Raw genomic sequence first — 17,366 nt, 5'->3', positions numbered from 1 at the left:
AGTATTTAAGACAAGTATTTCATCGATTACAAAACATCCATGGAACATTAGTCCTAGCACTAAATGCAATACAAACCAAGGCATAATCACATTCAGACCAGACATTAGCAAGCCCCATCTTTTGAGTTTCCTCCATAACATGTATAGCTCCATAAAACTCATCAACCATAACAGTCTGAACTTCAAGAAATGCAAAGAAAGCACCAATAAACTCCCTCATACTCCCTTGGAAAATACCTCCACAAGTAGCAAGACCAGGATACCCCTAACAGCCTCATCAGTGTTAATTTTAACCCAGCCTGATGAAGGAAACTCTCATCTAACAGGAAAAGGACGAAGAACTTTACCACTACGAGTATTAATACCAAAAAATGTAATCACGTTGAAATCTAACATATCATTCTTCATTGAAGCTTTAGACAAATTTCCCACTAGACAAGTTAAATCTTTAATTACCGAAATAGTCCTAGAAACCTCAATCTTATCCTGAAATCTAGCATAATTCCTCATACGCCATATCATCCAAATAGAAAAAGTTATCACAACAAGCTTAATCAATTTAACCAAAGGACTATCATCACTCTTAATAAAAGAAAGAAGATAATCCTTATTAGATAAATGATAAGTAAGAAAAATCTGTCGAACCCAACTCCAAATATGCAATGCATTAGAACATTCAAAAAATAAATGTTGAATAGATTCCTCATGCTTTTCATAAGGCATACACATAGAACATATATGCAAATCTTTATTCTGAATATGTTGATATGTAGGAAGCCGCCCATGAAAAACTTTCTAGAGTACTGAAGTTTTGGAAGGCGGAATAGATGAAGACCAAATGAATTTACCCCAACCACGAGGAACTCTTGGTTCCAAGAAAAAAGTCTCACCGATTTAAGAGTGAAACGACCAAACTCATCTAGAATCCAATTAGGAATATCTTGTTCCTCCCTAACCATGATATGATTAAAAAAATGAGTCATTTGTTGTAAAGATATGGGGATATTCCAATCACAACTTGTCCAAAATTGAGAGACTGTATCCAGAATGCTAGCACTATCGGATAACCCTGCAATATTTGCTAAAGAAGTAGTAGAACACCATTTATCATTCCAAAAATTAATCAAAGAACCTATACCAACAGTCCAAGAAGTATAATCAAGTATAGCAGAATAAAACTGTTTAATTCCAGGCCAAAGAGACGAGGATCTATAAACCATTCTAAACTCATATTTTGATTTAAAAACCCTGACTTTCAAGAGAAAAGACCAAGGCATGTTGCTATAAGCAAAGTTCCAAGCAAGCTTAAGAAGATATGTATTATTTTTATGACGAAGATTAATAATCTTCAAACCTCCATTCTCAAGAAGAGAACAAATTATATCCCAATTCACGGTGACTATGCATTTTTTTTCATAATACAACAGTCCAAATAAAATTTCAACATCATTGTTCAACTTGGTTAAGAAGTGAAATAGGCCATTTATACATATTAAAGCTATAAGCTGGAAATCCAATAATCATCGTATTGACCAACTAAATCTGACTCATCTTGCTAAGAGATTTACCTTTCCAATATGCTAGCTTCAATTTGACTTTATCAGCCAAAGGTTGAAGAAATCGACACTTTGGAGCACCAACAAAGATTGACACTCCTAAATAATTGAAAGGCAAACAACCATGACTACAAGAAATAATACATTGAGTTTTGGTGACAAATCTTATAGAATTATCCATGGTGAAAACACTACTTTTAGAGTTATTAACATTTGACTAGAAAAATCACCATATGTTTTAAGAAAAATACTCAAATTTCTAAGAGACTTAATATCCCCCCTACAAAAAACAAATATGTCATTAGCATATAAAATATGACAGGGAGTGAGATAACCTTGCGGACTAGCCATATGTAAAATTTTCTTATCATTCACAAGCTTAGAGATACCTTTACTAAGACCTTCCTCTGCAAGATAGAAAAGTAAAGGAGACAAAGAATCACCTTGTCTAACACCTATACTGCAAAAAAAAAAAAAAAACCCACCAAACTGTCATTTATTCTTATAGAAAGCATAGCTGAACGGAGAATTGTACTAATCCAACCGACAAACGAGGGGTGAAAACCAAAGTGTGTCAAAACTAATAATAAGAACTTCCAACTCAGAGTGTCAAAGGCTTTATGAATATCAACTTTGTTAGCCACATTACCTCCTCTAACCTTTTTAGAAAGCATGTTAATAGCTTCAGAAGCAATACCAATGCAATCCTGAATCTGTCTACCTTGTACAAACCCATATTGATTAGGATAAATGATTCTAGCAGTCAGAAGTGCAAGCCTATCTGCCAATATCTTGGAAATAATCTTAAATTTAAAATTAAAAACAACAAGTGGCCTGTAATATTTAATGGAGTCAGCATCTTGAATCTTAGGAATAAGAGATACCACATTACTGTTCATTTCAGGGAGAACCCAATTTTGTTTAAAAAACTGTTGAACAACATTGCAAACATTTGTCCCAATAATGTCCCAGCAAGAATGATAGAAAACAAACCATCAAACCCATCAGGACCAAGAGAACTATTACCATTAAGATTAAAAACAACAGTCTTGATTTCCAAAAAAATCAGGACATTTAATCAACATCATATTCTCCTCAAAGGAAACTAGCTCAGGAATATAAGAACCAATAAAATCCTCTATATTACTTATATATGAAACCTTAGAAATAGACTCAACATAAAGATTTTTATAAAATTTCAAAATATGATCCTCAATGAGTTTAGGATCTTCAGTCACCTCATTATCAATCCATAGATGATGAATCCTACTAGAATTATTTCTCCTTTTGACCACAACATGGAATAAAGTCATATTTCGATCTCCATCTTTGAACCATAACATCTTAACCCTTTCTTTCCAAAACAAATATTGACATTTGAGAGCACGATCAAGCTCCTCCTTAGCAATCTTTTCTTGATAGAAAAGCCCATCAATATCAGACAAACTAATAGTCTCTAAGTTTTGTTGAATACCAAGGAGTAAACCCTGCTTAAGAAGAATTGCATTGTGAACATTACCAAAAGAACTTTTATTCTAGTCTTGGAGTTCAATTGTCAACCTTTTTAACTTATGTTGCAAAATAAACATAGGACAACCAACAAGCTTATTAGCCCAAGATTCCTAAATAAGCTTCAGACATGAAGTGTCCTGAAGCCACATAGAAAAGAAACGAAAATTGCTAAGACTAGCAAGAATAGGGAAATGATCAGAACAATTTTTTACAAGAACCTGATAAGTACAAGAATCTCATTCATTCAGACACACTCCATTACATAAAGTCTTATCCAGTCTTCTATGAATTCAATGCAACCCTCTCCTTCCATTACACCAAGTATAACAAGATCCAGTAAAAGACATACAAGAAAGATCATTAGTATTAATCCAATCAAGGAATTCATTACAATAAACCTGATTAGGAGCCACCTCCCTTTACAATCATCCGTCGAGAGCACAACATTAAAATCTCCCATAATACACCATGGCCCTGTGAAGGAACTAAGATCCCTCCACAAAAACCGTCTAACCAAGTATGTGTTAGCACCATACACACCTACAAATCTAAGACATTTATCATGCAAAAGACAAGTTACAAAAATAAACTGATCATTGACCAATAAATTTTGGACAAGATTAGGAACCGACAAACACCAAAGTTGAGCAGCTTTATTAACAATAGGTGACGTAGCCATCAAATGCATATTAACATATTTGAAAAGGACGTCGAAAGCATCATTGTACGACATCATAAGTTCAGCAAGAAAAACCATGAGGGGTTTATGTGTTTAAGTAAACTAATCAGCATCTTCACAGTTTTGTGGTTTCTCAGTCCTCTAACAAAAAAATGAAGAGACCTTCATTGTGACGTTGTAGAGAGAATTGCCTTAGTAATTTTTTTGGATTTACCAGTCCCCTTAGGTGGTCTCCTTGGTTTTCTTTTAGTGCAAACTATTTCCGCTCCAGTATCATTGGCATCCTCCTCCATCTCGTTAGGATCAACCCAAAATTTTGAAATAACATGTGTAGTTACCAAGAGATTTATCCTTCCGAAGAGAGGTATGAGGCGAAGAAGATGTTACAGTCACAATAGCATAGACCTCCACATGCCATCAATTGGAGTATTAATTGGTGTTTTAGAATCTGCAGATGATTTAGCTCTCCGAGGAGAGGTCGGACGCAACGGATATGGTACAGCCACAAGAGCAGAGACCTCCACATGATGATCATCAATAGGAGTCGTAACTGAATGTGACTCTCAGGCACTGGCTTGCATAGCAGCAGGTGAATTCCTTAGCATCCTCGGTTCTGGGAAATTCAAAGTAGGAGTGGACAACCCCTGCCTAGATGGGGACCTATCATGATCTGAGTGATCTGAGGCATCCTCGAGAGGAGGCATATCTGTAAAATCATCCTCCACTCTACCTGTTTTATCAAAAGCAAGGTCACCCAAGAGTGACCCTGTGTTAGTCCTTCCAAGAGTATCAATTTTCAATTTATCAGTGGGGCCTTCCACGAGCTTCGGCTGCGAATCTTTCTTCCAATATTCTTTACATTGTTTAGGAACCACAATCCTCCCCTATTCTCGTTCATCAAAAGTTGTCTTCTAAGAAAGTTTATATTGAGGCCCAAGAACACGACCCTGATCATGAATCACCCGGCACTGAGCAAGCTCATGCCCAATCATCTTACAGTGAAAGCAAAATGGAGGGAGCCATTCATATTCCACATCAGCTACAAAAGCAAAGTTTGGACGTTCAACCAAGAGGTGATCGGGAATAGGGGACAACAGATCAATATTCACTAGCACTATAGCAAACATACCCCTATTCTTTCTCATACTATGCTCATCCAAAGACAAAGGAATACTAAGACCTGTGATTATGGAAAATATCGCCATTGGTCTCCAATACTCTAAAGGCAATTTGTAGATTCTAATCCAGGCCTGAGTTTTGGTACTCTTCATGGTAGCTAGAACAAAGTTTTTTTGTCCAGGCAAACAATCTCAAGAAACCAAGAGATAACTTCAAGGAACTCATTCCGAGGGCCCATCGCATGTCTTCTAAAGAAGCAAACTCAAACTCATAAAAACCCTTCCCAAGAGGAATTGCTTTCCACGATCTAAGAGCCTTCCACACTAGCTGCAACTTTTTAGTTAAATCCAGATGTGTGAAAGGCTTATCCCCCTTATATAGAATAATCTGACCATGAAGATATATCTTGCAATCCTCAAGACCAGCCAAGTAATCTGCCTCATCAATCCGGACAACAATCATGTCTTCCTTAATACAAGAAGTAGGTAGTTGGGACAAAGGAATATCACATGTATTTCCCAAAGCCTGAGCAAAAGTCTTCCTTTGTCCTAGCATAGCAGACACTTTCTTATTAGGGAACACTTCTTGATCCATCAAACAAGCCCATGGGATGAGAAACCTGTAAAGCCCTCCGCCATTCTCAAAGGCTAACAAGCTGCCGACCAACCCACGCCAGCCGCCACCGTCCCACTGGCCACATCACCTAAAAATCTTGACTTTACCACAAATGTTGATAAAAAATCATGACTTTACCACAAATTAGAATTGGCTACATGAAAAAGGTGGCAACTTTAGTTGTGTGCTATAGAATTTCATCATTCAATATTATTCAATCTAAAAAAAAAACATTCTAAATCAATTTTTTGAATGTATGACTCTACTGGTTTTGTTTTAACAATTGATAAAATCATTAAGACGAGAAATTTACCTTAAGTTCAAAAACTATATCAACTAACAAATTGAATTCTTTTTATGAAATTCAAAATCACTAGACAATTTGATTAAGAAAGTATTTGCAACTTGTTTTCCAACCTGAATCTAAATCGAATATCAAAAAATGAATTATCAAAGTCATATTAACATTGATAACATAATCAAACCATTAACATTCAATTCTTAACCTGTTATATATATATAAATAAAGAGGAATCCAAAATATTTGATAAATTATATTTGATCTCAACAAAACAAGAGCTTAGTCAGTTATCGTGATGATGGTCAAGGCTAAATCAAAATACAAGAAAGGATAGGGAAGAAAAGTAATGGATCCTTAAATCCTCTATTCCTAGTTGATCTTTGATCTTGTTCTTTCTCTATTTTGTTTCTATTGTTGTCTCTTTTTGTTTAATATTTGTCCACTATAAGAAAAATTCAATTTATCTATGGAAGAATTTCGTAGGTAACAGCCAAAATCCGTAAGTAAATACGGACACTGTGTCCGTGGATAACGAAAACAATAGTTATCCATCAACTCTAGTCCATAGGTAATGTGTCCGTAGGTAAATCCATAGGTAATTCAACATACTTTACTTTAAATTTTTAATTATTATTTGAATATTTTTTTTCTATTTTCAATTATTATTTACAAATATAATTTATGTCTTTTTTTTATTATTATTATTGACAATTATTATATACGCAATGACAATTATAATTAAACTTAGAACTAAATTGTAGCAGGTTGAAGAATGCCTAAAGATGCTTTAAACATTACACCAATCAAGTTTTGTTGTCAGGTTATAATTATTATTATACTTATTAGTATGATTATCAATATTAATATTATTAAACATTATTAATATTATTGAATATTATTAATATTATTAAATATTATTAATATTATTAATATTATTAAATATAATTAATATTATTAATATTATTAAATATAATTAATATTATTAATATTATTAAATATTATTAATATTATTAAATATTATTAATATTATTAAATATTATTAATATTATTAAATATTATTAATATTATTAAATATTATTAATATTATTAATATTATTAAATATTATTAATATTATTAAATATTATTAAATATTATTAATATTATTAAGTATTATTAAATATTATTGACATTATTAAATATTATTAATATATTAAATATTATTAATATTATTAAATATTATCAATATTATTACATATTATCAATATTATTACATATTACCAATATTATTAAATATTATCAATATTATTAAATATTATCAATATTATTAAATATTATTATTATTATTAATATTATCATTGTTATTAAATACTATTAATTATTATTAAATATTATTAATATTATTAATCATTATTAAATATTATTAAATATTATTAATATTATTAACATATTAAATATTATTAATATTATTAAATATTATTAAATATTATTAAATATTATTAAATATTATTAAATATTTTTAAATATTATTAAATATTATTAATTTTATTAATATTATTAATATTATTAATTTTATTAATTTTATAATATTAAAAATATGTATACTTATTAGTTAGTTATGATTATGATTATGATTATTTATTATTATTATTATTTATGAATATTAATTATAATTTTATAATTATTCATATTATAATAATATTTTAATATTATGTATATAACTATTATGATCATAATTGTTAGGTAATAAAGATTCATACGTAATAGTTCGTAGGTAATAGATATTTGTGGTAATAGTTAGTAGGTTATAAAAATTTGTGGGTAATAGTTTGTAGGTATTAGAGATATGTGGATAATAGTTGGTAGGTAATAGATATTTGTGGGTAAAAGTTGATAGAAAATAAGATTCGTGAGTAATAGTTGGTATGTAATGCTGAATTTACTTACGAATTCGAAATTTTGGTAATATATGTAGGTAATGTTCTCTGTAGGTAATGCTGATACCTAATATTATTATTTATTAATAATTTATCTTTGTGTTTTAGCAGGTAAAATTGAGTTGTTTTTAGTTGGTGTATTTTTTGCATGTTTTTTTGAAATAGATAATTTTTTTTATAATTAATCATATAAGTAAACATAAATTTATTGTAAAAAAAATATGTCAAATTCCTGGATAAAAATATAAAAATATGTAGATAATATTGATTTTTTTTTAGTGCTCTTCCAATTATTTATAAGTTGAAAAATTAATGAATTATCATTCACTTGAACAAGAGAAGTCCTTCATGTTGAAAAGAAATTCTTCCATTCAAACTAAAGAATTTTAGCTTAAGTAAATATAATATCGGAACTAATTTCTCTTTTATAACATTATTGCTTAAGTAAAGATGAAACTTGATTTACATCAATGTGCATTTTTCTTCAATTTCCCTCAAGTACAATTGAGCCCTAAACTTTTCTTCTATGACTTTGATTCATTTTTCTTTATGATCTTCAAATATGTAATAAGATTAACAAAAGTTATTTCAAATAAATATATAAATTGATAATATTCAAATTATCTCAATTAAGTCTTATATTTTATGAAATTTAACATTTATTGTTAGACATGCTTAATATAAATATTTTGAAAATTATCAAATTTATGATGACTTATGATGATAAATATATTTATTATTTATTAATTTATTACATTAACAAATTTAAGCCATGTGTCATTAATATATATAAAATCTTTAACCACTATAATTTTGTGGTGATATGATTATTATTATTATTAATACTATTTTTTATTAATATAATATAATAATAATATTTATTATTAATGAAAATAATAATAATTCTAACAATAGTAATAATAATATTATTAATAATGTTAATAATAATAACATTAATAAAATTTAAAATATTAATATTAATTAAAAATGATAAAAATGATTAATATTAATATCAATAATAATATTATTATTAAAATTATTGATATTAATAATTAATAATAATAATAATACTAATAAAAAGTATATTACCATTATTGGTATTATTATTAATAAAATTAATATTAATAATAATATTAATAAAAAAATTAATAACATTAATAACAGTATTAATCATATTAATATTAAAATAATAATAATAATAATAATATTAATAATATTAGTATTCTTAATAGTAATATTAATAAATTTATTAATAATATTAATACTCATAATAATATTAATAATAATAACATCAATTTTATTATTATTAATAATTTTAATAATGATATTCATAATAACATTAATAATATTAATATTTTTAATAAGAATATTAATAACAACATTAATAACAATATTAATAATAATAATAATATTAATATTATTATTAATAGTAACATTAATAATAATATCAGTAACATTAATAATAATATTAATATAATAATAATGTTATTTATAATAATAATAATAATAATATTGTTATTATTTTGATTAGCTAGCGAAACCATGCACATATTTTATCAGATTAAAAAATAGTTTTTATAATTTTAATAGTTTTATTATTTTATGAAAATATAATTAAAAAAGTAATACACTTTGAAAGTGTATATATATATAATTTTTGTAAAAATAATGATAAAATTATATTTATATAATTTGAAAAGGAGAAATTATTTAGTTATTTTGAAATAAAAATATTTAATTAGTTATTTTATTAAATATTATTTTTTTTATTAAAGTAAAATTGTACCATTAAATTTAACATTAATGTTGTGTTTGAATTGAGGAGAAGATTTGTGGGGAGAGAAGATAGTGAATTAGTGAGGATAGGATGTATGAGGATATATGAAATTGTTTGGATTGAGGAATGATATGATGGATTTGTAAAGATGGTTTATTGAAATGGGATGTATGGGGATATATATATATATGAGATTGTTTGGACTGAGAGATGATACGGTGGATTTGTGAAGATGGTTTATTGAAATTTGTAAATAATGTGATAGTTCAGAGGGAATTTAGAAATTATTTTAAAGATGTAAAATATAAGTTTACAAATTTATCCTTGTTTTTAAAAAATATTTGAATAATGAATTATTATATTTTTTTTTAGGTTTGAATTAATTAATTTTTTCTAATATATAATATCCATAATTGCTTATATTTTTATATAAAATAATTTTATGTTAAATTGAAATAAATATATTAAAAATTATAAAAAAATATTTATTATTATATATATTTGTTATTTTATATAAATATATATATGTTGTTGATATTATAATTTTATTTTATTATTTTCATTATTTATAATTATATGTTGTTATTAATAGTATAATTAAATATTTTAAAATTTTAAAATAAATTTATGTAATATTTAATTTTGTATATTGTATATTATAATAAAATGCATGCACAGGGGTATTTGAGTAAAATGCAATAATTCTATTTGGAACGTAAAGATTGGAAAAATACATACACCTTCTCCCTCAAGTACTCCCTCACAATCAAAACTACTAAAACACACACAATAAGCACATCCTCCCTCCTCATACCTGAAAACAAACACAACATAAATAAAGTTACCAAATGATATATTATCCTTCTATAATGGTATAAACATTATTAATATTATTAACATTATTAAATATTATTAATGTTGTTCACATTATTAATATTACTATTTTTAATTTTTTTTAATATATTAATATTATTATTAATAAAATTATTATTATTAATATAGCTTTTAATAATATTAATATTAATATTATTAATTATTGTAAGAACGTTAAAAAATAAATAAATAAATAAAGGTGCAGATAAGCCCCTTCTTCCCCCACCACGGTTTTTTTCTTCTTTTTCTCTTTCTCTCTCCATAGTCTCTTCTCTCCCTCTCTCTTAATTTCTCTCCCAATCTTCATCTATTTTAAAATCTGATCATATCACGCTGTAACAGAGGAGTTAAGGAACATTTCTACCCGATCAGATTTTCAAATAGAGTAAGTTCATTTTTACTCTAAATATCCTTTGTTGTCTATTTTTCCATAGGATTTAATCATCAATATTGGTGGGGTCAGTTGAGAAGTTTAATCCTCTCAACTTATTCTATTATATACTGAATTTTTGTTCTGTTTGGATAATTTGCATTAGGCCCGTAAATCTTGAAGCTTATCCAAACGGTGGGGAATAAAATTCTAAAAGTTGCTCGGAAAGCAAGCAATTGAGGTAAGGGAAGCTAAATTTAATTTTTAATAGCACCCTATGATAGAAAATCTGAATGCGGAAGGGACGTGGTCCCAATATTTAATTTTTCTTGCAGGGATGTTGTGTGTTTATATATTGGGTTGTTTGTTTATATATTATTTAAATTTGTAAAAATATTATATTTTGATGGTTTAATATTTAAGTGTTGTTTTTTATGTTAATTACGCTTTTGAATATTGTGGATCACTTTTTGAATGATATTGTATGACGGAATGGTATGGAATTGAATTCATACATTTGGGATAATGTATGGACTGATGTTTGTTGTGTATTAAGTATTGATGCCTATGTGGTAACAGAGATCTCCGAGCTTCACTGATGATCTAAGTCACATAGACTAAGATATCAGGTGGTGAGGAGCTGATGGGGGAGTTCATGCACACCGTGACATATGAGATGCACGGCTTGGGTTGTATTGAACTTACCCTGATCCTTTCTGTTCGATTCGCTGGTAATCTTTGGATCAGGTGTTAGCCTTTGGTAGGACTTACTTAATACGGGTCTTCCGGAAGACGTTGTTTTTTGAATATTCTGGATGTGTAGATCCATGTGAGATCTATGTGATTGTTTATCGTTGAGATTTGAAGAAATTTGAATAATTTGAGAAATTGATCATGTAATTTGGTTTTCTCTTTTGATTTAATTGTGTATATTATAGAATTCTATTTTCACTATCTTACCCTTGCTTTTCTTGTTGTGTTTGAATTGTGATGATTGTACTATGTACACGAGCAAATGACCATACAGGTGCAGGAGAGCCTTAGAGGTTTCAGAGTCTTATTTTGAGTTGTGGATATGTAAATATTTGTATTTCTATAAATCCTAATCATGTATTATGAATGTTTTTGAAAAACTCCAAGTTTGTACAGAAACTGGTAGAACTTTTATTGTAATAGTTATATGTAAATTATGGGTGTTACAATTATTATTATTATTAATTATTATTGTTGTTGAACCAAGTGGTGTTCAAGTTTTGAAGAATCCAAATCCTTTGAAGGATGTTGAAGCCTTGGTTGTGCTTGATGTTGCTGTGCTGGTTTAGCTTAGTTCTGGGGTAGTTTATATGCTGTAATCCACCCTTAGATTAAATCTAAAGTATTAGCATTCTCAATCTTTGTGAAAGTAAAATGTTTTCAAACTAAGTTAAAACAACCGATTGTTTTATCGAAACAACCGATTGTTTGTACTTATGTGTTTTGAGGAAAAGATTGAAAACTGTTTTTAAATGGTTGAACTGTTAAAGTACCAAAACAACCGATTGATTCGAAGAAACAACCGATTGTTTGTTTTGGAACCATAACAGAAAAATTGTTTTCTGTTTGACTGAGCTTTAAATGATTTAACTGCTTATGCTCCAGTCATTAAATGCTTTGACCAATCTTTTAATGCAATTTAAGAGTTTGTTAAGATTTGATAACAAACTACATCTTTGAATATATTTAGAAAAACAGATTTGAGATTTAAGAATCTTTGAAAAAGTTTTTCCTAAGAGTTTTGTTTTTGAGTTTTTCAAAGAGCTGAGATTGCTAAGAGTTTGTGATTGATCAAAGTGTATGGAATAGGATTATGCTTGTATTGATTTCAGATTATCTTTTGTAACAAGTGTAATCCTTGTACTCTGTTGAACAAGTATTTGTTTCTGTGTTTGCTGAGATTGGTTGTGTGTTTTTGAGGGGATCAAGATCAGCAATCTTAGTGTTGGTGTTTTGACCAAGGAGAGTGTGTTTCTTGAGGTGTTCAAGGTCATTCTCTTGGTTGTTGTGTAAGTGATCAAGGTGTGATTGCTTAGTGGATTTCCTCAGGGTTTCTGAGAAGACTGGATGTAGCTCTGGTTTGGAGTGAACCAGTATAAACAACTGTGTATAATTTCTCTATCCCTATCTCTTTAAATTCAGTTTTGTCAGTTAATAACTGGTATAAACAACCGATTGTTTCGGTAAAACAACCGATTGTTTTTCCAGTATTGTGCTTTTGCTTTATGTTTTGAAAAACTGAATTCTTAATCAAGGTATTTGTGAAGTATTTTTCATTCTAAGCTTAAAATTTTACGAAAATCTTCTTTAAACAATTCACCCCCCCTCTCGTTTAAAGCCATATATTCTAACAATTGGCATCAGGAGCTTTGTTCTTGAAAGTTATTCAAGTTGATCAAAAAAAAAAATTCTATGACTGGAAAACTATCTTTTGAGGAAGGTGCTTCAATCTACAAACCACCTTTATTTTGTGGATTGAATTATAAGTTTTCGGAAGCAAGAATGAAAATCTTTATTGAATCTACTGATCAAAGAATTTGGGATTCAATTGAGAATGGTCCTTACATTCCAAAGTTCAAAAAGGATAACTCTCTCATTGCAAAACCTTTGTCCAAATGGACAAATGATGAATGTAAGATGGCCCAGCTTGATCGATCTGCTCAAAACATTATAGCTTTTGCACTAGATACTAATGAATTTTTCAAGATATCAAAGTGCAAAAATGCTAAGGAAATGTGGGAGACACTCAAGGCTGCTCATGAACCAAAGGAAGCAATGACAAAGAGTCAAGCAAGAAGGAAAAGAAGGCAAAATAAGAAAAGCCTCAATCTTTGCTTCATGGCCAGAAAGGAGGATGACTCAAGTAGTGTAAGTTCATCAAACTCTTCAAACTCTGAAAATTATGGTCAATTGCTTCAAGCCTTTCAAGAAACGCATGAAGAAGCCAACCGATTGGCTCTCTTGAACAATCGGTTAAAAGAAAAAGAACAGCTGGCTTGAAAACAGAGTAAAAACACTGGAAGAGGATTTAGAACATTCAAAAACAGATTTTGAGAATCTGGAAATCATTTACAAAAACTCCTCTTGCAAGTGTGATACTCTAATTTGTGAAAATTGCGAAAATCTTGAAAAGAAGGTCCACTATCTTGTTAAAACAGTGGATAAGCTTTCTAAAGCCAATCCAATTTTGAGAGTGTTCTAGCATCTAAAAATTGTGTTTTTGGAAAATCTGGATTAGGTTTTAATCCACAAAACAAACAAGATAGATTTTCAAAATCATTTTCGAAAATGCCAGAAAAACAATCGATTGGACCATCGAAACAACCGATTGTTACATGCTTCTATTGCCTGAAAAGAGGCCATTCTGTGAGGTTTATATTTTGTTAACCATTTCCAAGTTTCTATCTTTCCAGAATTCTTGTATTTTGCAGAAGATTTGCTTCCAATTCTGTTTCTGGAATCTTGTAGCTTTTATTTTCTCTTTCTTCTCCTCAGAATATTTTTTCTGTTTTGGTTCAAGAAGCAACTTGGACTTTTACATATTTGGCCCATTCACAAAGGTAGATGCTTCCTCTGGATAATTTACTCTAAAAACACAAAATTAACAATAATAATAGTTAAGGCCCAAATAAACCCAATTATAAGAATATAAATTAAAACAATGGATTTATTTATTATTATAGTCCAATAATCTATGAATAAGGCTAGTGAGTGTGAATAAATATATGCTCATCACTTTCTAAAGGCCAATCCAATTTTGAGAGTGTTCTAGCATCTCAAAACTGTGTTTTTGGAAAATCTGGATTAGGTTTTAATCCACAAAACAAACAAGATAGATTTTCAAAATCATTTTCGAAAATGCCAGAAAAACAATCGATTGGACCATCAAAACAACCGATTGTTACATGCTTCTATTGCCTGAAAAGAGGCCATTCTGTGAGGTTCTGTAAAATCAGAAAACATGCAGTTCCTAAAGGGCTTATGAAGTGGATTCTTAAGGGAAATAAAGCTTTAATTGGTAAGTATAAACCAGATGGACCCACATTCATAAGGGGACCAAATCTTTGTACTTGAAAATCTCTTTTGTAGGAAATCTTGGAGGAGAGCAAGCAATTATGGTACTTAGATAGTGGATGCTCCAAGCATATGACAGGGGACAAATCAAAGTTCCTGAGTATCTCCTTTAAGCAAGAGGGTCATGTCACCTATGGAGACAACAACAAAGGAAGAATCCTTGGGAGAGGATCCATAGGAGATGAAAACATCTTGGTAATACATGATGTGCTCTTTGTTGAAGGCCTAAAGCATAATCTGTTGAGCATTAGCCAACTTTGTGACAAGGGATATCAAGTGATGTTCAAGTCAAACACATGTGAAATCTGTCTACCCAACACCAAAGAGGTAATGTTGGTAGGTAAGAGAGTTAATAATGTGTATCTTCTAGATATCTCTTCACCATGTTCAATTGGATGTCTTCTATCCAAGCAAGATGAATCTTGACTTTGGCATAGAAGAATTGCTCATATTCACATGAATCATTTGAACAAGCTAATCTCAAAGGATCTTGTGATTGGGCTGCCAAAACTCAAGTTTGAGAGGGATCACATTTGTGAAGCATGCCAAAAAGGGAAACAAGTGAAAAGTTCTTTCAAAATTAAAAATGTTGTTTCTTCTTTGAGACCTCTTGAACTTCTTCACATGGATCTCTTTGGACCCTCAAGAACTATGAGTCTTGGTGGAAATTAGTATGCTCTTGTTATTGTTGATGATTTCTTTAGGTACACTTGGACTCTTTTCTTGGAATCAAAGAGTGATGCCTTTGCTGCATTCAAAAAGCTAGCAAGCAGACTACAAAACACAAAGAGCAGCAACATAGGTTTTATAAGGAGTGATCATGGAGGAGAATTTCAGAATGAGAAGTTTGGCAAATTCTGTGAGAAGTTGGGAATTCTGCACAATTTCTCTGCTCCAAGAACACCACAACAAAATGGAGTTGTAGAGAGGAAGAACATGTCTCTTAAAGAGCTTGCAAGGACAATGCTTAGTGAATCAGCACTTCCTAAGTATTTATGGGCAGATGCAGTGAGCACCTCTTGTTATGTGATGAATAGGGTGCTTATAAGGCCCATTTTGAAGAAAACTCCATATGAACTTTTCAATGGAAGGAAGCCCAACATCAGTCACCTCAAAGTCTTTGGCTGCAGCTGTTTCGTTCTCAACAATGGAAAGGAAAGCTTGGGAAAGTTTGATGAGAAAGCGGACTTTGGTATCTTCATTGGTTATTCACTCACAAGTCATGCATATAAAGTCTACAACAAGAGGTTGATGACTGTAGAAGAATCAGCTCACGTTGTCTTTGATGAGGTAGATCGCATAATCAATCAAATCCCAAAGACCAGTGCTGAAGAAGATGAACAGAGCATTAGTTTGGAGAAGCTGGAAATCTGTGCAGAAAAACAACCGGTTGATTCGCATAAACAACCGATTGAAATTCTGCAACAGAGTGAGCTGCCCAAGGAGTGGAGGATTCCTAGAGATCTGTCAGTGGATAACATCATAGGGCAGATAAAGAAAGATATCTCCACACGTAGCTCCATCTCAAACTTCCGCAGGCACACAGCTTTTGTCTCTCAAATTGAACCAAAGTCAATTGAGGAAGCTCTCAAGGATGAGAAGTGGGTTGAAGCTATGCATGAAGAGCTAAATCAGTTTGAAAGGAATGAGGTATGGTTTCTTGTCCCTAAAACTAATGAAATGAATATTATTGGTTCGAAATGGGTTTTCAGAAACAAGCTAGATGAGGATGGTGTGATCACGAGGAACAAGGCAAGGCTAGTTGCAAAAGGCTACAATCAAGAAGAGGGCATAGACTATGGTGAAACCTTTGCTCCAGTTGCTAGATTGGAGGCTGTGAGGCTGCTGCTGGCTTTTGCATGTATGAGTGGTTTTAAACTCTTCCAAATGGATGTCAAGAGTGCCTTCTTGAATGGCTACATCAATGAGGAAGTCTATGTAGATCAACCACCGGGATTTGAAGATCACAAGTATCCCAACCATGTCTTCAAGTTGAAGAAAGCTTTGTATGGACTGAAACAAGCTCCAAGGCAGTGGTATGAGAGGCTTAGCAACTTTCTGCTATCTCATGGATATGAAAGAGGAATGGTAGACAAGACTCTCTTCATCAAGAAGTCAAATGCAGAAATAATTCTTGTGTAAATCTATGTTGATGATATCACCTTTGGTGCTACACAAGATAGATTGTGTGAAGAATTTGTGGCTGCAATGAAAGGTGAGTTTGAAATGTCTATGATGGGAGAACTATCTTTCTTTCTTGGATTGCAGGTTAAGCAAACAAAGGATGGGATCTTCTTAAGTCGATCAAAGTATTGCAAGGAGATTCTCAAGAAATTTGAAATGGAGAGTTGCAAAGAAGCAAGCACTCCAATGCCATCAAGCTGCTACATGGATGTTGATGCTGCTGGGAAGAGTGTAGATGAAACAAAATACAGAGGTTTGATTGGATCTTTGCTTTATCTAACAGCTAGTAGGCCGGACATCATGTTTGCGGTGTGCTTATGTGCAAGATATCAAGCAAATCCTAAAGAGTCACACTTCAA

The 17,366-nt window shown here is 30.5% G+C and overlaps 1 protein-coding gene across 1 annotated transcript; it reads right to left on the bottom strand.

The window, feature by feature from the left end:
- Positions 1-4,310: 4,310 nt before the first annotated feature.
- On the bottom strand, positions 4,311-5,460 carry LOC137833521 (uncharacterized). Its single transcript, XM_068641868.2, has 3 exons — positions 5,067-5,460; positions 4,689-4,927; positions 4,311-4,631 (listed from the first exon to the last, which is right to left on the bottom strand). Exons 1-3 carry the CDS (start codon positions 5,458-5,460, stop codon positions 4,311-4,313), a joined length of 954 nt encoding a protein of 317 aa, XP_068497969.2.
- Between the last annotated feature and the right edge of the window lie 11,906 nt (positions 5,461-17,366).

The sequence above is a fragment of the Phaseolus vulgaris genome, chromosome 11, assembly GCF_051622355.1.
Source record: "Phaseolus vulgaris cultivar YP4 chromosome 11, ASM5162235v1, whole genome shotgun sequence".
NCBI lineage: Eukaryota > Viridiplantae > Streptophyta > Magnoliopsida > Fabales > Fabaceae > Phaseolus > Phaseolus vulgaris.
This window is presented reverse-complemented; position numbering and strand designations above follow the sequence as displayed.